General features: G+C 35.9%; 1 protein-coding gene across 12 annotated transcripts in view; it reads left to right on the plus strand.

Moving 5' to 3' along the window:
- ESCO1 (establishment of sister chromatid cohesion N-acetyltransferase 1) overlaps positions 1-23,775 on the plus strand; it is a 71,659-nt gene that overhangs the window by 8,908 nt on the left and 38,976 nt on the right. For 4 of the 12 annotated variants that reach the window (XR_008959727.1, XM_026496066.4, XM_057313210.1 and 1 more), the window contains exons 2-4: positions 9,329-9,425; positions 17,515-17,617; positions 17,860-19,984. Coding sequence is in view for 10 of the 12 variants with exons in the window: in XM_026496066.4 (XP_026351851.2) it covers positions 18,443-19,984 (1,542 nt within the window). In the remaining 2 variants the exon portion in view is untranslated. Of the gene's footprint in view, positions 1-7,996; positions 8,147-9,328; positions 9,426-11,453; positions 12,794-17,514; positions 17,618-17,859; positions 19,985-23,775 lie in introns of all 12 variants that reach the window. The other 8 variants (XM_048218634.2, XM_057313211.1, XM_057313208.1 and 5 more) reach the window with 5 other exon arrangements.

The raw sequence follows: 23,775 nt of genomic DNA on the forward strand, positions 1-23,775 counted from the left end.
CTATTTAATTTTTTTGTACTTAAATTATATTCTCTTGCATTTCTAGACTTAAAAAAATCTGTTCTGATCTCTTTGACTTATTGAGTCAGTTGGGATAAATAATTTTCAGAACTTTAATTTTGGTGAGATTTTAAAATAGATTGTACACTCTAAATTAAAAAAAAAAACCTTTATATGTCAATAAAGCAGACCTATTGAATGCCAGGATACATTGGTAGAAATGCAGTAAGATTGGAGAATTTTCTCAAAATTTTCAAAGTAAATCTTGTGTGTTTTTAAAGCCAAACTGCACTAAAAGCCTTATAGTGACAAATATCATTCCACCCCTAACCTTTCCCCATCTCCTAGTACCTTTCTCCAGAAGCTATCACTTTTTTTTTTTTTTTTTTTTTTTTTTAGATTTTGTTTATTTATTTGACAGAGAGAGAGACAGCCAGAGGGAGAGGGAACACAAGCAGGGGGAGTGGGAGAGGAAGAAGCAGGCTCCCAGCGGAGGAGCCTGATGCGGGGTTCGATCCCAGAACGCCGGGATCACGCCCTGAGCTGAAGGCAGACACTTAACGACTGAGCCACCCAGGCGCCCCAGAAGCTACACTTTTATTCTTCTAGCTGTTACTCTTAGTATCTAGCTCCATATTTTTAGTAGTATGCAATAGCTGCTGTATTTAGTAATACGCAGTAACGGCTAAAAATTTAGCTCTCTTACTTTCTTCCCTATATCCACTTAAGAGAGTTCTGTTTCAGTTATTGGTTAAGCCACTAGTGAGTGGTGCTATAATTATGTAAATATTGTTTACTGCTGAGCTAAGTATTCTTCTGTAACTGTATTCCCCTCCCCTTTTTATTGCCTAGAGTTAATAATTGCCTTTCTTTTCTTTTTTTGAGATTTTATTTATTTATTTGAGAGAGAGTGAGCACCAGTAGGGGGAAGGACAGAGGCAGAGGGAGAAGCAGGGACAGACTCCCCACTGAGCAGGGAGACAGATGAGGGGCTGACGCCTGGCTTGATTCCAGGACCCTGGGATCATGACCTGAACCAAAGGCAGACGTTCAACCGACTGAGCCACCCAGGTGTCCCTACCTTGCTTTTCTTTTGCCTAATTTTTTAAGATGCTAGGGCAATTTGTCTCCCAAATGTCATATGCCTGGCAGTAATATTTTTCATTCTCAAAATGAAGTCCAGTCGCTTTTCTTTGTACATCCCCACTAGCCTCAAGGTTCGTTTTGGGATTTGTCAGCCATCTGTTTCATTACAGATTCGTTGCTCTTTTGGCCCGTTCTCCAAAGTGTTTGTGCAGTTGATACTGCCACCAGCAGCACTTTAGCCCACATTCTTACCAACACTTTGTCTTCTCTAAATTTAAAATTTTAGCCATTGTGGTGGTTGTCCATTGCCCTATTGGATTTCTTTCTCCTCCTCCTTGTTCTATTTTTTTTTTGTCTTGTCTTTTTTTTTTTTCTTCAGTTGGCCATTTCATTGATTTGTAGGATTTTAAAAAATATAATCTTTGCATACTAATCCTTTGTAAGTTCTGTTTCATCTTTCACATTTTGTGTCTATAATCAAGCTATTTGGCATTGACTTTAGTATATGGTATGAAGTAGGGATCCATTTTTACTTTTTTCCCCTCTATTTGTTCCTGCACTGTTTCTTTTAAAAATCTGTTTTCCCAGCTTTGTGCTATTTATCATAAACCAGTTGACCAGGCATTCTGCTTTGTGTCATTGGTCTGTTCCATTGTTCTATTTGTCTGTCTTTGAATCAGTATAACACAATACTATGGCTTTATTGATTTTATTAATTGTTGATGTCTGGTATGGTAAGTTCACCTATCTAATGGTTTTTTTTTACAGTATATTTCTTATGCCATGTAGAATAGATTTTCTTAATTTCCAAATGTGGGTATTTTCTATTTAGAGTTTTGGGATTATTCATGTCTAGCAGATTGCATTGTGATCAGAAAACCTGTATGGTATCATTTTTTAGATGTTTGTGGAGATTTGCTTTAGGTCCTATATTTGGGGTCATTTTTGTAAGTGTTCAATATGTGTTGAAAAGAATGTGTTTTGCCGTTTTTGGGAAAATACTGTATGCGTATCCATTAAGTCAACTTTAAAATTGTCTTGTTTAGATATTCTGTATAATTAGTGGGGGTTGTTTTGTTTTTTTGTCTGCTTGTTTTATCAGTTGCTGAGAAGAGTGTGTCCAAGTGTCTCAGTTATGATTTTGGATTTCTCCATTTTTCGTTGTATTTGTCAATTACGGGACTACATATGTTAATTTGAGAATTGTACATTTATTTAATTATCTTAAAATATTTTATTTATTTGAGAAAGAAAGTGAGTGAGAGAGAGAGAGAACAAGTCGGGAGGTGGGGGGAGGGGGGAGAGGGAGAGGGAGAAGCAGACCTCCTGCTGAGCAGGGGGCTTGATGGGGGGGGGGTCTCTATCCCAGGACCCTGGGATCATGACCTAAGCTGAAGGCAGATGCTTAACCAACTGAGCCACCCATGCGCCCTGAGAATTACATATTTCTAGTTTATGTATTTCTAGTTTATGTTCTTAGATGTGTGCAGTTTGAAATTGTTAATGGCTTCCTGTTAAATTGAACCCTTTATCATTATGTTCTTTAATATTGCCTTTTGTCTTAAAGTTGCTTTGGTATTAATGTAGATATACAGACTTTACTTCGGTTTAATATTTGTATTCTCTATTTGTCCTTTATGCCTTTCTTCATTTTTATGCTCTAAGTACATCTCATAATCTTGGTTTATCTGGAGCATTTGATCCATGGACATGTATGTGATTTCTGATATATTTGGGGTTAAATTTCTGTTTTTATTTTGTGCTATTTGTTGTATGTTTTTCTCTGTCATTAAAATCTTACTGGTTTTGGGGGGTAATGTCAATTCAGTCATACTTTTCACCTGCGACTTAAAATATTAGCTACCACCTTTGCCTTTCATATATGGTAAAGGAGGAGGGGGGAAAGAAACAACATAAAACAGCTGCTATCTGTGAGCCTCTCTTCTGCAAGTGGTCAGGAAGCCTGAATTAATAATAGTTACCAGTTGAGTCACGGTGTTGTACATCTGAAGTTAATATAACATTGTATGTTAACTATAATAAGAAAAATTTTAAAAATACAAATAAAAAAATAATAGTGGTCACCTTTGTTACTTACCTATTTCATTTGGTGTATGCCAACACTGGACTGGATGAGTTGTTCTCACTTTAGTTGGGGATATTCATTCTGTGGGATCTGAGATCTTTGCAGTCCTAACTTTGTTGTTCTTTGACCAAGGTATTAGATAAGAGAGTTCTAAGAGGTGCCCCAGTGATTCTCTTGGGTTCCAGAAGTAGTCCTCCTTGTTCTCCACGTATCAGTTAGACATGACTGCTGCCTTTGCCTTTTGGTGTATTGGTATGAGGACCCCCAAGTGAACAGTGCTCAGTCTTGGCATCCAGTTTTCAGAACCATGATGGTGTTTGCAGATTTGCCCAGGAGTATGAATTAGGGTGTAGCCGAGCCAAGTGATCGGAGTAGATTCAGTCTTACAATCCTGCCTCCTTAGCCATTTGGATTTCTTCAGTATACCTGGGAATGTGGGCATTTCTGCCTCGTTGACTAGGCCATTATTGAGTCTAAGTTTCACTTAATCAATTTGACAGACTATTTAGTTCAGCTTCCATGTGCTCAAGAGCAGGAGTTGGTAAATTTACTTTGTCACTTAGGCCAACTTTGGCTCCACTCCCCCATCCCCAAAATGGTTTAACATATTTTTAAGGGTTGTAAAAAAATAAAAAAACAATCTCAGTTTGGACTAAACCACATTTCAAGTGCTTAATAGCTACACATGGCTAATTGATAGTCATATTGGACAGTCCAGTCTAGATTACTCTTTCTCAAACTGTGCTCTTCAGAATAGCTTCAGAGACTACTGTCCTAGTGGGCAGATGTTGACTAAGGTATGTGAGCTTGGTGGGGAGTGAATAGCGACAGCAACTTCTCGTCCTCCCTTCTCCTTGTTCCCATACCCCTTCTTTCTAATGGTTTTATATTTTTTAGGTAATTTTCCAAGACTAAAATATTTAGAAAATTATTGTCTATGAGTAGGTTTAGTGTTGAATTTTCCTTATAGGTTTTGAGGCAACTGTTCTTGAGGCATTTTGCAGTTTTCAGATGCCAGTAGATAATGGGCTCGCCAACTCTAAGATATCATGGCTTTTTTTGTGGTCAAATCCATCATGTGTAAATTGACAAGTAGTTACTATTTGATAACTGGGGTCCAAAAATGATTTGAAACTTAAAGAGGAGGACATATGTTACATAAACATACTTGCTATGTAACTAATCCTGTATTTAGAGGTATAATAAACATTTGTGCATTGTATAAAGTGCTTGTTGGGAGCCTAAAAAAGAAGACACTGTTCCTCAGTGGAGGAAATGACTTTTTTCCCTGAATACATAATATTACATACCTGGTGTGATTTGTTTTGTTGTGTTTTGTTTTAAATTATTTTTTTATTGGGGGGGGGGGCGCCTGGCTGGCTCAGTCAGTAGAGCATACAATCCTGATCTCAGGGTTGTGAGTTCACCACATTGGCAGTAGAGCTTAGTTTAAAGAAAAAAAAAAGTAAGACTTAAAAAAAAAAAAGTAAATTATTTTTATGTGCTGTATTTAATGTGAAAATACTTGCACTTGTTAGGTATTGCTTTTGTTGTTTTGTGAAGAGAAAAGCTTATTATTTATTAGTAATTTATATTTAAAAGCCAATCAAGGCCATATCGTATTTAATATTCATAATTTCTAAGAAAAAGATCTCCATCCCTGTAAGCATTAAAAATATATATATATTTTTACAAAATGGCTTTTTTGAAGTATATTTTACATTTAATATCATGCACAGATTAAGATTGTAAAATTTGATAAGTTTGGGCATATAAAGACTTGTGAAGCTACCACTCCAAATCAAGATAAAGGACATTTCCATCATCCTTATAAGGTACCTTGGAACCTGTTCAAGTATGTTCCTGACTCCACTTTGGGTAATCACTGTTGTGTTTTCTGTCATTATCGGTGAGTTTGCCTGTTCTGGAACTTCATGTAAGTGGGATTATGCAGTGTATACTATTCTGTGTTTGACTTCTTCTCTTAACATAATGGTTTTTAATTTGTTCCATGTTGTTGCATAAACAACATGCTTATGTGTCCCCCCCCCATGAGTGTTCCATTGCATGCAAATGCCACAGTTTATTTTTATATACCTAATAATTGATGCAGAGAGTCACATCAATATCTTGGCTATTATGTGTAAAATTAATAGAAACATTTTTTTTTAAAGATTTCATTTATTTATTTGACAGAGATAGAGACAGCCAGCGAGAGAGGGAACACACGCAGGGGGAGTGGGAGAGGAAGAAGCAGGCTCACAGCAGAGGAGCCTGATGTGGGGGCTCGATCCCACAATGCCGGGATCACGCCCTGAGCCGAAGGCAGATGCTCAACCGCTGTGCCACCCAGGCGCCCCTAATAGAAACATTTTTGTATAGATCTTTTTGTGGTCACATGTTTTTATTTTGGGGGTAAATAATTAGGACTGGAATTTGAGTCAGAGGGTAGGTAAAATTTAACTTTATAAGAAAGTACCAAACTTCCAAAGTGTTTATTCCATTTCATCCTACCAGCGGCATTCTTGGAGTTCTACACTGTTCCGCAGCCTCACAAATACTGGATTTTGTCAGTCTTTTTAATTTTAGCCATTTTAGTGGGCTTGTAGTAGTGTCTCATTGTAGTTTTGATAGGTATTTTCCTGATGGCTCATGTTGAACACTATTTTAGATCTTTATTGGCCATTTGTAAATTATCTTTTGTGAGGTGTATGGTCAATTCTTTTGCTGTCTAATGTGGCTGTATACTTTTTGTTCCATTGATTTGCCTTTTTTCAAATATAATGCTCTTTAATTACTATAGCTTCCATCTTTGTCATTTTCTTTGAAGATTGGTTTTGTTATCTAAGATCCTTTCTATTTCCACATAAATTTTAGTATCATCATATTGATTTCTTCCAAAAACTCTATTGGGATGTATATTTGGAAATATTAAATTTGTAGGTCAGTTTGAGGAGGTTGGATAGTTTGAGAATACTGAGTTTTCTAAATGTGGTATATTTCTCCATTTAAGACTTATTTAATTTCTCTTTGTAATGTTTCATGGTTTTCAGTGTAGAAATATTTTTTCGTCTTTTAACCTTATTTAAGTATTTACTGTTTTTGATGTTCTTATAATTTGTGTTTTTAAAAGTTTTTCCAATTTTGTTTTGCTAGAATATAGAAATGTAATGATATTATTTATTGGCTTTTGTTCTGTGACCTTGCTAAATTCATGTATTTACTCTAATAGGTTTTTAAATAGATCCTTAGTGTTTTCCACTTGAATAATCATGTCAACAGATTTTTCCTTCTTGTTTTTCAGTCTTTGGGCTTTTCGTTTCTCTTTCTTGCTTTATTGCATTAGCTAGGACGACCTCAAGTACAATATTGAATAAAAGTGGTAAGAGAGGACATCTTTGCCTTCTTTCTGAACTTAGGAGAAAGCAGTATTTTACTATTGTAATGTAAGCTACACGTTTTCTTGTTAAAAGCTTTTTATGAGATTGAGGGATTTTATTATTAGGGTCAAGATAAATCAAGTTCTAACTTTGATTTTATTCTAGGACCCTTAAATTTGCTAATTTCTGTTTGTCCTTAACCTTTTGATTAGGGAACATTTTAATCTGTTCATAAATAGATGGATGCTACTGCCCCTGTTAATTTAACTTTCTGTGTTTTGAGGCCTGTAGCAGAAATGATCATGATCCATTGAATACTAGGTACAAATCCAAGACAGTGGCTGTAAGTGGAGGACAATCACATTTTTTTTCCTCCTGTGAAAATTTCACTTCTTCCAAGTGCATCTTACACTTTGTGTTGCATAGGTATAATGTATTGCCTGCTCTGTGTTCTGAAATGAAAAGTGACAGAATTGAAGAAAATATCTGTAAGTGATGCATTTGCTGAGAGCCTAATATCCAGATAAGAAGTATTACGACTCAATAATAAAAAGAAAAACGACCCATTTTAAAAAAGGAGGAAAGGATATGAGTGTATATTTCTGCAGAGAAGAAATACAAATGGCCAATAAGCTTATGAAAAAAGATGCTCACCTAATTAGCTATTAGGAAAATACGAATCAGAAGTATAATGAGATACCATTTTACACCCAAAAGGATGACAAAAATTTAAAAGATAGTAAAAAATGCTGACAGGGATGTGGAGAAGTTGGAACCCTCATACATGGCTGGTGGAAATGTAAAATGATACAGCTGGTTTGGAAAACAGTCCCTCCAAAGTTAAATATCATATGGTCCAGCAGTCATACTATTTTGTATATAACCAAGAGACTGGAAACCTGTGTTCACACAGAACTCATTAGGGTTGTTCGTAGCATTATTTGTGATAGCCACAAAGTAGGAACAATTTCAAACATCCATGAACTGATGAATAGTTAGAACAAATGTGACATGTTCGTACAGTGGAATACTATTCAGCCATAAAAATCACAGGGCATTAATGATACATGCCATGTTATTTGAGTCTTGAAAACATTATGTTAAGTGAAAGAAGCTAGTCACAAGAGGGCATATGTTGTATGATTCCATTTATGTGCAACATCCAGAATAGTCAAATCCATAGAAACAGAAGGTAGATTCGTAGTTGCCAGGGGCTGGAGGGGGAGGGGAATAGGGAATGACTTTTAATGAGCATGTTTTTTTGTTTTGGGGGGATTTTTTTTGAGGTCATGAAAATATTCTGGAATTAGATACTGGCAGTTGTTACACAACTCTGAATATACTAAAACCCACTAAATTGTATACTATAAAGAGGTGAATTTTATGGTAAGGAATTATATCTCAATCATAAAATTTTTTTTGATGTTTTAAAAATTTATTTCAGAGGTGGGAAGGGCAGAAGGAGAGGGAGAAAGAATCTAAAGCAGACTTCCCTGCTGAGTGTGGAGCCCAACTCGGAGCTTGATCCCACAACCCTGAGATCATGACGTGAGCCGAAATAAGAGTTGGACCCTCAACTGACTGAGCTTCCCAGGTGCCTATTAAAGTATATTGGGTGATGTACAATCTAAATATTTTTTTTCCTTCCTTTGTAAAATTTTTTTTATAATCATGGGGTGCCTGGATGGCTCAGTCAGTTAAGCTTCTGCTTTTGTGTAATGCTAGATTAGTGATGGTTTAGCGTGAGGGGCAGACTAGAATTGAAGTGGTCCTTAGCACACCTTGAACAGGTGATTGACAAATACTGTTGAGTTGTATATCAGTTTATCTCTTTTATAAGGTAGGTTCCAACTACCAAATGTATTAAAATACTTAGAAATTGGAAGGAGTAGATAGAAGAATATTCATCATTTTAAAAAATTATAATCACTAGTGCTAAAGTACTAAAGGAATATGAATGAGGTTTTTTTTTTCTTTTCTTTCTTTTTTTTTTTTTTGTTATATTTCTGGGGCTTAATCTTTGGTAAGTTTAGAGCTTCTCAGAAAATAAAAATTAATTGCAATATGTATTAGCTATTGCTGTATAAGAAATTGTCCTAGAACTCAGTGGCTTAAAACAGCAGTTAATTATCGATCATACATCTGCAGAGCAGCTGTGGGTTAGGTGACTTAGGTTAGGCTTGGTTGAGCAGTTGTGGGTGTGGGTGGGCTTTATTTCTTTCTCACTGTGGGTTGGGCTTGGCACCTCATTTGGGGTTTGGCTCAGTTCTCTTTATGTTTATTCTGGGGTCTAGGCTGAAGGGCTGCTGCCTTCATCTGCCTGGTGAAGCTTTTCTCATGGTGATGGCAGAGGTACAAGAGGGCAAGCCCAGCTGCTCAAAGACATTTCAAACCTCTGCATCATTTCTGCTAATATACCATTGGCTAGAGCAAGTTAGATGGCTAAGGTTATGGGGGCAGGGAAGTATACTCTGCCCACCATGAGGCCAAAGGAAGGCTTATGGCCAAGCTTAGCATCAGTTGGGAAGGGAAATATACTCCCTTCTGTGGAGTGGAGGTTTGGAGGTGGTGATTATATTTGAAGAAAAACCTAATCTATTATATGGTGTAAAAATGAGATACGTGATGCTTTACATTGTTATTTAGACAGTTGTTTAACTTAGTCTAGCTTAGTCTTAAGTTGTTTTAATATATGAGCTAGTAGACAATAGTATTTTTATATTCTTATGTGTTTTAATATTGTTTTACTTTAGTTATAAGATTTTTTTTTTTTAAGATTAATTCCCAAACACAAGAAGTTGTTAGAAGCATCATTCATTGGAAACATCAGTCAACTTAAAGAAACAGTGATATGTGATTTCTGTCTCAGTAAGGTAAGTGGCTTATGCTTTTATAATTTAGTGCCTTCCAAGATGAATTAGTCAGTGTGCCAAATATAACTTTATATTTTCAGAGAAATATAACTTATATTTTAATTTTGATTAGGTTTATGTCTACATAATAAAACATTTGAGTGGGTATATAGTGAAGAGTAAGTTTTTTCACACGCCTGACACTTGGTTTTGTAGTTCTCTTTCCCAGAAATCTTCACTATTATATTTATTATGTATCTTTCCATACCTGTTGTGTGCATAAGCAAGCGTATGTTTCTATGCATTTCCTTTCTCCCACTCTTTTTCTAAAAAATTGCTATTTTTACCCTCTTCTGTACCTTGCTGTTTTTTGGCTTAACAGTGTTTCTTGGTTGCAGGTGTAGGTCCATTTCAGTTACTTACAGCACTATTTTTTTTGACAGCTTTATTAAAGTATAATTTATGTACAGTAAATTTCACTCTCTACAATTTGGTGGATTTTGACAGACATACACACTCTTGAAACCACCATTACAGTCAAGACACAACATCTCCATCACTTCCAAAAGTCTGTCTCTCCCTCTTCTCCTGACCTTAGGGAATGACTCATCTGCTATCTTTTACTGTAGATTACAGTTGACCCTTGAACAACATGGGTTTGAATTGTGTGGGTCCACTTATGTGGATTTTTTTCAATAAATGTATTGGAAAAATTTTTTTGAGGTTTGTGACAATTTGAAAAAATCTTGCAGACAAACCGTGTAGCTTAGAAATACCAAAAAAAATTAAAAAGTTAGGTGTTTCATGAATGCATAAAATATATGTAGTTTATTACTTACTACCGTAAAATATTCACAGATCTGTTATAAGAAGTTAAAATTTATTAAATGTTTGCAAACACTTACCCTACATTGCATTATTTACAGTAAAAAACTGTAAACAAACATAAAGATGTAATATTTAATCATAACTGTATAAAATTAACTATAGTATATACTGTACTGCTGTAATAATTTTGTAGCCATCTCATGTTGCTGTTGTGGTGAGCTCAGGTGTTTGAGTCCGCTTAGAACACCGTGTGATGCTAATCATCTCTGTGTGAGCAGTTTGTCTTTGCAATAAATTGCTTATCATAGTAAAAAGTGATCTCTGCAGTTTTTGCATATTTTTCATCATGTTTAATGAAATACTGTAAACCTTGAATAACACCATGGGACCCATTTGAAGTGCCACTAGTGATGCTGAATGTGCTCCCAAGAAGCAGGGAAAAGTCATGACATTACAAGAAGTTGAATTGCTTGATAAGTACCATAGATTGAGGCCCTCAGCTACAGTTGCACAGCAGTTCAAGATGAATGAATCCAGTGTAAGGACCATCGTAGGAAAAGAAAAGGAGATTCATGAAGGTGTTGCTGCAGTTATGCTAGAATGCATCAAAACCTTGTACTTTTTGAAAATACCTTTTTATCTTCTATTGAAAATGCAGCTTTTATGTGGGTGCAGGATTGCTGTAAGAAAGGCATACCTATAGACTCTAATATGATTTGTGGAATGATGAAGTCATTATAGGACAACTTAAAGCAAAAGGAAGGTGAAGGGTTCTAAAGCTGGAGAATTTAGTGCCAGCAAAGGATGGTTTGATAAGTTCAGGAAAAGGTTTGATTTTTAAAATGTGAGGAAAACAGGAGAAGCAGCTTCTGCTGACCAAGAGGCAGCAGACGAGTTCCCAGATGCCATTAAGAAAATCATTGAGGAGAAAGAATATCTGCCTGAACAGATTTTTTAAATGCATACAAAAAGTGCCCTATTTTGGGGGGAAAAATACCACAAAGGACATTTATTAATAAGGAAGAGAAATGAGCCTTAGGATTTAAGGCGGGAAGGGATAGGTTAATTCTACTGTTTTGTGCAAGTGCAGTTGGGTTTATGACCAGGACTGTCCTTATGTAGAAAGCTGCTAATCTCCAAACCTTGAAGGGAAAAGATAAATACCAGCTGCGCGATGTTTTGTTTTTTGTTTTTTTTTTTTTATAAATCTCTACATCCAAGGTGGGGCTCGAACTGATGACCCTGAGATCAAGAGTCTCATGCTCTACTGACTGAGCCAGCAGGCACCCCAGACTTTGTTTGTACGACAAAAAGATCTGGACAACCAGAATCCTTTTTCGGGATTGGTTCCATCAGTACTTTGTCCCTTAAGTCAGGAAGTCCCTTGCGTGTAAGGCACTGCCTTTTAAAGTTCTTTTGATCTTAGACAATGTTCCTGGGCACCCAGAACCTGATGATTTCAACACCAAAGGCATCAAAGTGGTCTACTTGCCTCTAAACACAACATGTCTAATTTAGCCTCTAAATCAGGAGGTCCTAGGACCTTTAAGGCTCATCATACATGGTACTCTCTAGAAAAGGATTTTCAACACTATGGAAAAGAACCATGAAAGAATATCATGAAAGTCTGGAAAGATTGCATCATTGAGGATGCTATCATTGTTTATAGAACAAGCTAGGAAAACCATCAAGTTCAAAACAGTAAATTCCTGCAGGAGAAAAATGTCTAGAAGTTGGGTATGACTTCACAGAATTTACAACAGAGCCAGTCAAGGAAATCGTGAAAAAGATTGTGGATATGGCAAAAAAAGGTGGGTGTGAAGGGTTTTAAGATACGGATCTTGGAGAAATTCAAGAGCTAATAGATATCACACAAAAGGAATTAACAGAAGATGACTTGATGAGGATAAACACATCTGAACCAGTGCCAGACGATGAAGAAGATGTGGATGAAGCAGTGCCAGAAAACAGATTGACATTAGGCAGTGTGGCAGAAGGATTCCAATTATTCAAGACTGTGTTTGACTTCTTAAAGGATATGGACCCTTTTGGATATGGGCACAGAAACTAAAGCAGGTGGTAGAAGAAGGATTGGTACTGTATAGAAACATTTTTAAAGAGATGAAAAAGCAAAAATGTCAGACAGAAATTACAGTGTATTTTTGTAAAGTACACCAAGTTGGCTTGCCTCTCCTGCCTCCCTTTTCACCTTCACCTCATCTCTCCCTGATACGCCAAGACCAGCCCCTCCTCTTCCTCCTCCTCCTCCTCCTCCTCTTCCTCAGCCTGCTCAGTGTGAAGAGTCAAAACAACAAGGATGAAGACATTTATGATGATCACTTCTAATTAATCACTTCTAGTAAATAGTCATCATACCATACAGTTTTATCTGTTGTGTGTGAGTGTCTTCGTGTGACAATCTAATAACTGTATGGCAAGAACTGTCTGAGACATTTTCTGTCATCATCATCATCATCATCATTGCTTAAGTATTCATCGTGTAGAAAATCATGTACAAGACTTGTATGGAAGTGGATAGCCTATCCTTACATAGGAGTAAGGTGAGTGATATTTAATATAAAATTAATAATGTGTTAGTTTTCTTACTGTTTTACAACTTTGCTTTCAAAGAATTACATTACTGTACAGTATGCTTCTCTCTCGTAATTGGAGAAACTGTATATCAGCCTATCATCACAGGTAAGTGGTGTTTAGAAAAAAATGTGTTTGCAGTGTTGTGTTAATGAATATGACTGTAATACTGTATGACATAAAAATTGTATAACGATTCATTCATTAGTGTATAGGCTAGTCCAGTGTGAAGCAATTGATCAGTTACACTAGGGTACTGTAAAGCAGTTATATTGCTCCTTCATTATCAGTGCGTGAATTGTTATATCTGTAAGTAAATACAAATTTCTTTTTTACATCTTTTCATTTTTGCTGTCTAGTGTTGGTAATAGCGTATAATATTTAAGGTGTTTTGTATTATTTAGGGCAATATTGACGTAGGTCCTGACTGATGATGCATCTTGTAAAACAACGATGTAAACTTACAGTATCAATACAGTACAGTACTGTAAATTTATTTTCTTTTCCTTATGATTTTCTTAACATTTTCTTTTCTCTAGCTTTATTTTAAGAATACAGTATATAATGCATATATCACAAAATATGTGTTAATTGTTTATGTTAAGGCTTCTGGTCAATAGTAGGCTATATTAGTAGTCACATTTTTGGGGAGTCGAAAGTTGTATGCAGATTCTTGATTGCACTGGGGTTCGGCGCTCCAACCCCTGCTTTGTTCAAGGGTCAACTATAGTTTGCTTTTTCTAGAATTTCAAGTGGAATCATACATTATGTACTCTTTGTGTGCACCTTTTTTCACTCACCATAATGGTTGTGAGATTCATCAGATTGTTCCAATAGTTTGTTCCTTTCGATTGCTGAGTATTTTTCTGTTATGTTATTGATATACTACATTTTACTGATCCATTCACTTGACCTTTTTTTTTTTTTTTTCAGATTTTGGTTATTGCGCATAGAGCTGCTTTGAGTTTTTTTTTTCTTTCTTGTAAGATTGATATATTTAGTAGAGAGCACGTGCACAAGAGAGCACAGTGGGAAGGGGGAGAGGGAGAGAATCTCAAGCAGACTCTGCTCACCATGAGCCTGATGTGGGGCTTGATCTCTCAACTCTGAGATCATGACCTGAGCCAAAATCAAGAATTGGGCACTTAACCTACTGAGCCACTCAGGCGCCCCTGCTCTGAAGATTTTTGAACATGGTTTTTACATGGTCATATGTAGAATGAGTAGGAGTCTTGCTTAAAAAAAAAATCTTTGTCTACACTAAAGATTTTTGCCTTTGTTTTCTTCTTGAGTTATAGTTTTATATTCATTTCTTTGGTCAATATCAAATTGTTTTTGTGGGTTGTATGAGGGAAGGGTTGATGTTCTTTTTTTTTTTTCCTTCTCTTTAGATTTCCAGTAGTTCTAGCACCATTTTTTCAGACTTTGTTTTCCCCATGGATTTGTGTTGGCACTTTTGCTGAAAATCAATTGATCATAAGTGTATGGGTCTGTTTTTGGATTCTCTATTCCATTGATCTCTGCTTCCTTTATTAGTATTACAGTGCCTTCATTACTGTAGATTTACAAGTCTTGAAGTTTAGTAGTGTCAGTATTGCAAAAAAAAAATTTTTTTAAGGCTTTGACTGTTGTACATAGTTTTTGCATTTCCATGTAAGTTTTAAAATCAGGTTGTCAGTTTCTGTATAAAAAGACTGGAAATTTTGCTTGGAATTGAGTTGATGTGATTGCGTGGTATTCTGTTGGGTGTATATATAATTGGGTCAATTATATAAGTAGTTTATAGTGATGGCTGTTTGCTGGGGTATTCAGTCTTTTGATATAGTGTTGCAATTTTATATTTCTTTGTGTCTTTGAGCACTTGTAAATGGGTGTCTGTAATATAAAGTCTTGGAAATGGAACTGTTTGAAATTTAACATTTATAATTTTGATAGGTACTGCGGAATTGCCCTATCTAGACATTGAATTATCTGCACTAATGGAAGAGTACCTGTCACAAACCTTTGCTAAGACTGTGTTGTTAAACTTCCTGACCTTTGGCCAGTCTGATAGGTGAAAAATTGTATTTTGTCTTGGTGTAACTTAAATTACTCTGTTATTATCAGACCAGCCATCTGTGGTTTCTTTCCTGTTAATATCGCATGGTAATTAGCTTTTGCTGTTTCTTGCCAGTGTATTTTCCTAGTTTTGTTCCTCAAACCTGGCTTCTGGTTTTTCTGACAAGGCTTGAAAGTTTTTCCCCACTCTGAAAATAAATATTAAAATTCTGCCACATTTTAATTTGCTGTATTTTAACTTCTAATTAATTTTTAATGATTAAATTTTTCCTGGATATAACCTCACTCTTAAACCAGAATTACCCAGATGGTTACCTACTTGTCCTGACACAATTTTTTTTTTTTAAGATTTTATTTGACCTAGAGCTAGAGAGGGCACACAAGCATGGGGAGTGGGAGAGGGAGAAGTGGGACTCGATCCCAGGACTCTGGGATCATGACCTGAGCTGAAGGCAGTTGCTTAACAACTGAGCCTCCTAGGCATCCCCTGTCCTGGCACAAATTGTTGAATAATCTTTCCTTCATTAATTTGAAAGTAATTAATACTGCCTTTATATGTACTAACTTCCCTTACACACTTGGGCCTATTTTTGGAGTCTCTTTTCTCTTGTCTATTGATTTGTTGAAACTAAATTGCTAATTATTACGACTAAGTGACACAAATCTACACCCCATTACTTTCTAAGTTTGATTTGTGTATGTGTGTGTTATAAACTGGTATGTGGTGTTTTCTTCTATTAAGTATTTCAGCTGATTATTGTTTATTTAAAGCTTTTGATTTTGATTTTTAGTTTTTAAAAATTCATTCTCCTTTATAAATTCACATACTAAAAGTTTTTTGGTGGTTTTTTTCTTCCTTGCAAATAATAATTTGCATGTATAGTGTGTACGTGGTCAAGATTTTTTCCCCCTCTCTAGAAGCTTGAGGGTCATCTTTTTGTCCTCATGATATGCTTTTAACATCTTTTTTTTTTTTTTTTTAAGATTTTTAAAATTTATTTGTCAGAGCCAGTGAGCACAAGTGGCAGGCAGAGGGAGAAGCAGGCTCCCCGCTGAACAAGGAGGCCTGCGCTTAACCTGACTGCACCACCAGGCACCCACCTCTCTTCTAATGCTTTTATTGACTTTTTCATTTCTTTTATATTTTTAATTTTCATGTGTTCCTTTTTTACTGTGAATGTTCTTGTATATTTGTTTCATGGGTAGATTAACTTATTTTTAGTTTTTGGCTTCACATAGTTTGTTTCTGCCAAGCTATTTTGTTTCCTGTTTTGTTTTGTTTTCATTTTAAGGTTTTCCTCATGTATTGTGATTCTTGTTTATTTGTTCAAAGTTACAAGTGAGACACTAAAAACTGATTTGGAAGTTTTGTATGTTTGGATGGTGGGTGCGCTGGTAGTTTCTTGACTGTAGGGTGTGAGTGTTTGCGCGCGCACGTGCCTCTGCATACTTACTGGGTATTTTTTTAGTTCTTTTATCTCTAGGCCTGTCAAATTCATTAAAAAATGGTCTTCCAGTTTCCTTCCAGGAAGGTACAGTCTTGGCTGCTTCCTTTAGGAGTTTCTTCATTAGGCAAGGAGGACTTTAGGTGGAGGGAGTTGGTTTCAGCACTGTGTATACTCCTACTTATTCTGGAACTCAGTCAGTATGATACTTCTCCCCCCACCTGTCACTCTTGACCCCCCCAGACGAAAGACCTTTTGTTACACTCTTTCCAGAGACTTATACTAGGGTCTTCAGGGATGCAGGCAGTTTTCTGGTACCAGTAATTGGAATGGCAGTCTTGGAATCTTTCTGCTTTTTTGAGTCCTGTTTTCATCCTCATCTCCTGTGGAGCCTGGGACTGGCAATTCTTGAGTTTTGGAGAAGTCTGTGGTTTTAAGTAGAGCTGCTTCTCGGCTTTCCCCATTTCCAGCTTAGGATTCAAGTTTTCTTGAGTCTAGAGGTTGTCATTCTTTGTAGCTTCCGTATTTTTTATTTTTACCATTTACTCTTTTTCCTTCGGGTTATGGTTTTGTCTTGTTTTAATCTCTTGCTTTTTTAAAGTAGGTTTTACGTGAGTGTAGAGGAAAATGTGTGTGTGCTTAAATCTGCCTTTTAAGGGCTCCTGGGTGGCTCAGTCGTTAAGTTCTGCCTTCGGCTCAGGGCGTGATCCCGGCGTTCTGGGATGGAGCCCCACATTGGGCTCCTCAGCTGGGAGCCTGCTTCTTCCTCTCCCACTCCCCCTGCTTGTGTTCCCTCTCTCGCTGGCTTTCTCTCTCTCTGTCAAATAAATAAATAAAATCTTTAAAAAAAAAAAAATCTGCCTTTTTAACTGTGTGTCAGTGTTTTTCTATGTACATGTAGTTAATGTGCACTCTTTTCCCTCAAAATAGGATTTTACTTTATCAGTTTAGCCCATTATGTGTATGTATTATGAATTGTGTTTTGTATTTTAAAACTTTTTTTCTACAACATAAAATGGACCGTTTACTTCAGGTTAGAAATACTAAAATTAAGTGGTATTATCAGGTGAGTTCTGAAGATTAATGATAGGGCAGCATAAAATTGTGAAGTGTTATATTTGATGAGTAGTGAATGAATAATTTACATCTTTGCACTTTTTAAACATTTTAAAATTTTTTTTTTTTAGGTGGTGTGTAATGTGTTAAGAGGATACTTTAAGGAATGATTTTGCCAAATTTTCATGAGTTATGGTGGCTGAAAGATCAATTCTGTCTTGTGGGAAAAGAGTTGTAAGTAACTTCAAGGAATAAAACTGATTTTCGACTATTCTGTGCTTATATAAAACAAGTTATTGATTACTTATAAGAATGTATTTGGGATACCTTATTCTGTTAGCCTTAAATATACAGACTAAATAATTAAAAAGGAGAAGCTAGGCTTATATAAATCAATATTATTTCTGTATAGTCTTAGCATTGCCATATTTTTTGGATTGTACAAAATTTAATTTTAATTTTTTTTAATTTTTCAGAAATGGCAGCACAAAAGGAAATCTATATTAATAGAGTATTATATTAAACGAAAGAGGTTAGATAAGAACTTTAAACTAACAGTCTCAGCAAACAAGGAAAGAAACCTGTTAGCTGTAAGACATGTTTCAAATGAATCGAAGTCCAGTAACTGTAGACTTCAGAAGAAAAAAGTTTTCAAAATCTTTGTCAAAACAGGTCAGTGATAAATAACTCCTCCAGTAATAGGGCTAGGCCTGAATACCATTATTAATTGAAAAATTAACAAAACAGATTGAACCTGAATTAAGTTTTTTTCATAAAAAGTTCTAAAAATATCAAATTAGAATTAAATTTTCCTCAAATTTCTATTGCCTTGTCCAGAAGTAAAGCAAATATCTTTCAGCCTTCATACTAGCTTTTCTCATGTCCTAGGGATGACCGAAACCTTACTTGAAGCAAACTAGTATTTTTGTTGAAAATGTACATCAGCCTCAAAGTTGATTTTTAAGACCTCCTCAGTAATAATACTAGACATTCAGCATTCACCTACCAGGACACGAAAATCCTCTCAAAAACTACTCAAAAGGAGGACCTTACTCAGGAATGATGTCCATTCAGGAGAAATCAAAAGAAAATTCCTCCAATGTTATTAAAAAAAGTGAAGATAAGAATTTAGAAACACAAATTCAAGGTTCTCAAACGAATCTGGCAAAAAAATCGGGCCCAAAGGAAACTGTAAAATCACTGGTTAAATCTTATAGTGAGAGTAAAATAAATCAACCTCAATTAGGAACATGCATGAGTACAAGGTCAGCAAAAGCTGCATCCAATGATAAAAAAGTTAGTAAATCCATTAATAAAAATATGGTGACTGTGAAGGGACATTCACAACAAGAATCTACAAAAAAGAAATTACCTCAGAAAAAGTCAGTGCATGGAGCTCCTAAATCAAATGAACAGCTTAACCGGAGATCACAAAGACTACAACAGTTAACGGAAGTTTCAACAAGGTCTCTACGTAATAGAGAAATTCAGGGTCAAGTTCAAGCAGTTAAACAGACTTTGCCACCAAGAAAAGAGCACTGTAACAATTCTCAAAGTAAATCTTATAAAGTTAAAACAAATCAAAAACACGTGAAAAGAAAAGTACCAGAAATAAAGTCTGATTCTAAAGAGGATGAAAATCTAGTAATTAATGAAGTAATAAATTCCCCCAAAGGAAAAAAACGCAAAGTAGAGCATCAAACAGCTTCCACTTGTAGTTCTCAGTGCATAAAAGGATCTGAAAAGTGTCTTCAGAAGAATGCTAGAAAAGAGGAAACAAAATCTGTGCCTGTAACTTCTGAGATAAAAAGATCAAAAATGGTTACTTCAGCAGTCTCTAAAAAGAATGAGGTGAAGAAGTCCGTTTATACGCAAGTGAATACTAGTGCAAAATCCCAAAAAAGTCCACAGCCATCAGTGCCTGAACAAAGTGTAGATAATGAGCTGGAGCAAGTTGGAAAGAGCAAACGAGGTAGCATTCTTCAGCTCTGTGAAGAAATTGCTGGTGAGATTGAGTCCGATACTGTAGAGGTAAAAAAGGAATCTTCACAAATGGAAAGTGTAAAGGAGGAGAAGCCTACAGAAATAAAATTGGAAGATAATGAAAGACAAATACTTCATCAAAAGGAAACAAATCAGGATGTTCAATGTAATCGTTTCTTTCCCAGTAGAAAAACAAAGCCTGTGAAATGTATATTAAATGGAATAAACAGCTCAACTAAAAAGAACTCCAACTGGACTAAAATTAAACTCTCAAAATTTAACTCTGTGCAGCAAAATAAGTTGGACTCTCAAGTCTCCCGTAAATTGGGCTTAATACGAACCAGTTTTTCACTCCCAGCCTTAGAAATGCATCATCCAGCGACTCAAAGTACATTTTTAGGGACAAAGCCACATAATGATAAAAATATAGCTTGCCAGCAGGAAGAAATGAAAGAAATTAATTCTGAAGAAGTTAAAGCTAATGATGTTACAGTCGAAGTTAATAAAACCACAAAAAGGGCTCCTGAAAATTGTCATTTGGATAATCAGATAAAACCACCTCCTGACCCACCGTTGGATAACCAGATGAAAGAGTCTTTTGAATCAGCACCAGATCAGGTAATTTATTTTCATTATGCTCAGTAGAGGTACATGAGTACTTTCTATTAAGTAAGTTTTTACAGCATATTTTAGCTTAAGAGTCAAGTCATAAAAGACAGGAGTCATTTGTTAAGGTATCCTATTCAGTTGTTAATAGTGTTTTATTAACTCAGTCTTATAGTGAGTGATAGAACTTACTGGTTTCTTTAGATTTCTGACATTTACATAAATGCTTCTCATTGCTTCCTTATTTTCACGTTTTTTATTTTATATGAAGCATAAGCCTGTTGAATTCTAGCTTTTCTTTTTCTTTTTAAAAAAGTTTTGAGTGTAATTGACACACAGTGTTATGTTAATTTCTGGTGTACAGCATAGTGATTTAACATCTCTACACGTTATGCTTTGCTCACAAGTGTAGCTACCACCCATTATCATACAATGCTGTCATAATATCATTGACTATATTCCCTATGCTCTACCTTTTATTCCCATGACTTATTCATTCCATAATTGGAAACCTCTCACTCCCCTTCACTCCTTTTGCCCATTCGCTTACCCCCTAACTTTTCTTTTTTTTTTTTTTTCTTAAAGATTTTATTTATTTGATAGAGAGAGACAGCCAGCGAGAGAGGGAACACAAGCAGGGGGAGTGGGAGAGAAAGAAGGGAGCCCGATGCCGGGCTCGATTCCAGAACCCTGGGATCACGCCTTGGGCCGAAGGCAGATGCTTAACGACTGAGCTACCCCCCAACTTTTCTTTCACACACTGATTTGCTTTTTCTTTAATTGGGACCACAGAAACTATGTTTCATAGTGGCTAAAATACAGAAATTAAACTTGGGCCTTATTTTGACCAAATTGTTAAAATTACTTTCAGCTGGCACATATCGACCCCTTTTTTCCACCTGATAAAATTGAAAAATTAAACATTTCTAGTAGTAGGGATGCCTTTTAAGTTTGACTTGTGTGACCATTTTGAACTGTTGGGCAAATAAAATGTCTGAAAGATGTAAATAATTCAGTCTTCAGTTTAAGAATAAAGTTGTAGTGGCGAAGGATTTTTCAAAATGGAAAAGTAAATTGAAAAACAATCTAAAAAAAGTAAATGGAATCTAATAGCTAGAAGAAACTTAGTGATTATCTGAGGAAGTAGTTTGAAACTAAAAGCAGCTGAGCCAGTTTTTTTTTCAAATTGAATCATAGGTTAAATCCCAATATATAAACCAATAAGCAGAAATTTTTTATGCATAGAACCATACAGATTTGAAAAACTTCACTAATTTGTTTCAGGTGTTTAGTTTGATAATGAGGAAACTGAGCGCAGGCGAGGAATGTAATTTAGGTCACATGTTTGAGGGCAACAAATAGGATTGAATTTTCAGGTGTTCTGATTCTCAGCCCAGCATTTTTTCTGCAGTTACGTACTTTGAACATTAGGTCATTTGAGAAAAAAATCATCATGAGACAAGAGAAAAGTCAAGTCATCCTAAAGTTTTGGGAATGATTTAAAGTTCTCTTTAGGGAGAGATATTTTGTTCTAGGAGCAAATTCGAATGAGTGAGGAGTCTGGGCTTTATGCCAGGAGCCATGAAAATAGATCATTGTCTGTTCTCGTGGAGTACAAATCAAATTGAAGGGAACAGATACCATATGGTACTCTTAGATTTTATTTTCTGAACAAATGGGAATGAAAGTATCAATTAGAAGATAATTATTCAAATCGTGATAGTAATTAGAAGTAAGTAGTGAGTGGTAGTGTAACAAATGTGGCTTCCATCAGAGATGGGGTGGCTTTCTATTCAGGGTATGTTTTGTCAGCAGATTAATAGCTATACTCCAGGTGTAGCTGCAGAGTTTATCTTCTACTCCTTGCTACGTAAATACCTGTCAAAACTCAATTTGTGAAGTAAGTCATGGGAGTAAAAGGTACAGCATAGGGAATATAGTTAGTGATATTGTAGTAGCGTTGTATGATGACAAATGGTAGGTGCACTTGTGAGCGTAGCATAATGTATAGAGAGGTGTTGAATCATTATGTTGTACAGCTGAAATTAATGTAACATTGCATGTCAACTAAAATAAAAATTAAAAAGAAACCCTCAGTTTGTGGAGAATTATGTTGAAGAATAAGAAATGTAATCCTTTGTAGTAAACTACTAGAATAGAGATGCTTACTTAGATCACATTATTTTGACCTATAATATTGCTTTTACTGGAATGTACTTTGGATTTGTACAGTCCCTCTCTCTTGAGGTGTATTGTGAGAAACCGCCCTATGAAACTTGTGTTAAAAATTTTATTTACATTTGTAATTCTTGAATATTTCAAACATTCAGAATACTACAGAAACTAACATTACACTTGTGTCTACCACCCAAATTTGACAAAAACTAACATTTTATTGAATTCAGGTCTTTTAAAATAAGAAAAGTACGTTACAGGTACAGAAAAAAGCTGTATCTCCCTCTTCTTTCCATTCGGCTCTCTTCCAGAGTTAAAAGTGTTTGTGAAATTGGTGGTAATCTTTTTTTATTTTTATGATATCACTGTGTATGTGTATATATATCCATAAAGAACACTTAGCACTGTGTGTGTTTTAAATGTTTTATATGTGTTCTTAATGTTATAATGTTTTAAGTGTTTAAATGTTAAACGTGTTTTAAATGTTAAATGCTAACATAGTTGGTGTGTGTGTGTCTGTGGTTTTTTTGCAACTTGGTTTTGTGCGGTCAACATTTGATACTTACCAGTACATGGGTATTTTAATAGCTGTAAATGAGTATACCACAATTTATTTAAAGCCCTTTCAGGTTGTTTATATTTTCACCAGTACCAGTGATGTGATTGCTTTCACAGAGTGTCAGGGAATGTGGTAACCATGTCAGTTCAAGACATAGTTGTGCCTGCTGTGTCCAAGACATTGTGCTAGGGCTACAGAAGAGGAAACGTTTCCTGCCTTTAAGGAATTTCCATTGTAGCAGTCACTTAAGAGATTTTCTTGCCATAAGCACCAAGAATTGAGGTAGCTTAGTTTAACCATCATAATAGCTTTTGGTTAATGACATAATAGCCTTTGGTGAACACTGCCTCTTTGTTAGTCAAAGGAGAGCTTCATAGAATTGTCAACACAATCTACACTGTAGTTTCTCTTATTACCTGCATATTACAGGTGAGGAGAATGAGGCTTAGAAATTTAAGTAACTTACCTGAGTGATTTACAAGTGGTAGAGCTAGGATTTAAACTGAGATTGACTGGCTTCAGTGTTTAGCCGGGTTATACTTGGGAAGGAAGGAGAATATAAAAACAAACCTTACATCATACGAAATCTTTTTCTGTGGCTGCCTGTAATTTCTATGTTAGTTTCAGCAGTACTGAGAAATGATGATGGTTGATAAGGCTAAGCATATGGTAGGCCTTCTTTTAATCCTTTGGGCTGAATTTAGATTATTTGAACATGGTGCACCTGGGTGGCTCACTGGGTTAAACATCAGACTCTTGATTTTGGCTCCGGTCATGATCTCAGGGTTCTGGGATCAAGCCCCTTGTCAGGCTCCTTGCTCAGTGGGGAGTTTGCTTGAGATTCTCTCTCTCTCTCTCTCTCTCTCTCTCTCGGCCCCTCCTCCCACTCTCACATGCTCTCTGTCTCTAAAATAAATAAATCTTTAAAAAAAATTATTTGAGGGGCGCCTGGGTAGTGCAGTCGTTAGGCATCTGCCTTCGGCTCAGGGCGTGATCCCGGCGTTGCGGGATCGAGTCCCACATCGGGCTCCTCTGCTGGGAGCCTGCTTCTTCCTCTCCCACTCCCCTG

Source organism: Ursus arctos, unplaced genomic scaffold (assembly GCF_023065955.2).
Source record: "Ursus arctos isolate Adak ecotype North America unplaced genomic scaffold, UrsArc2.0 scaffold_17, whole genome shotgun sequence".
Classification (NCBI taxonomy): domain Eukaryota; kingdom Metazoa; phylum Chordata; class Mammalia; order Carnivora; family Ursidae; genus Ursus; species Ursus arctos.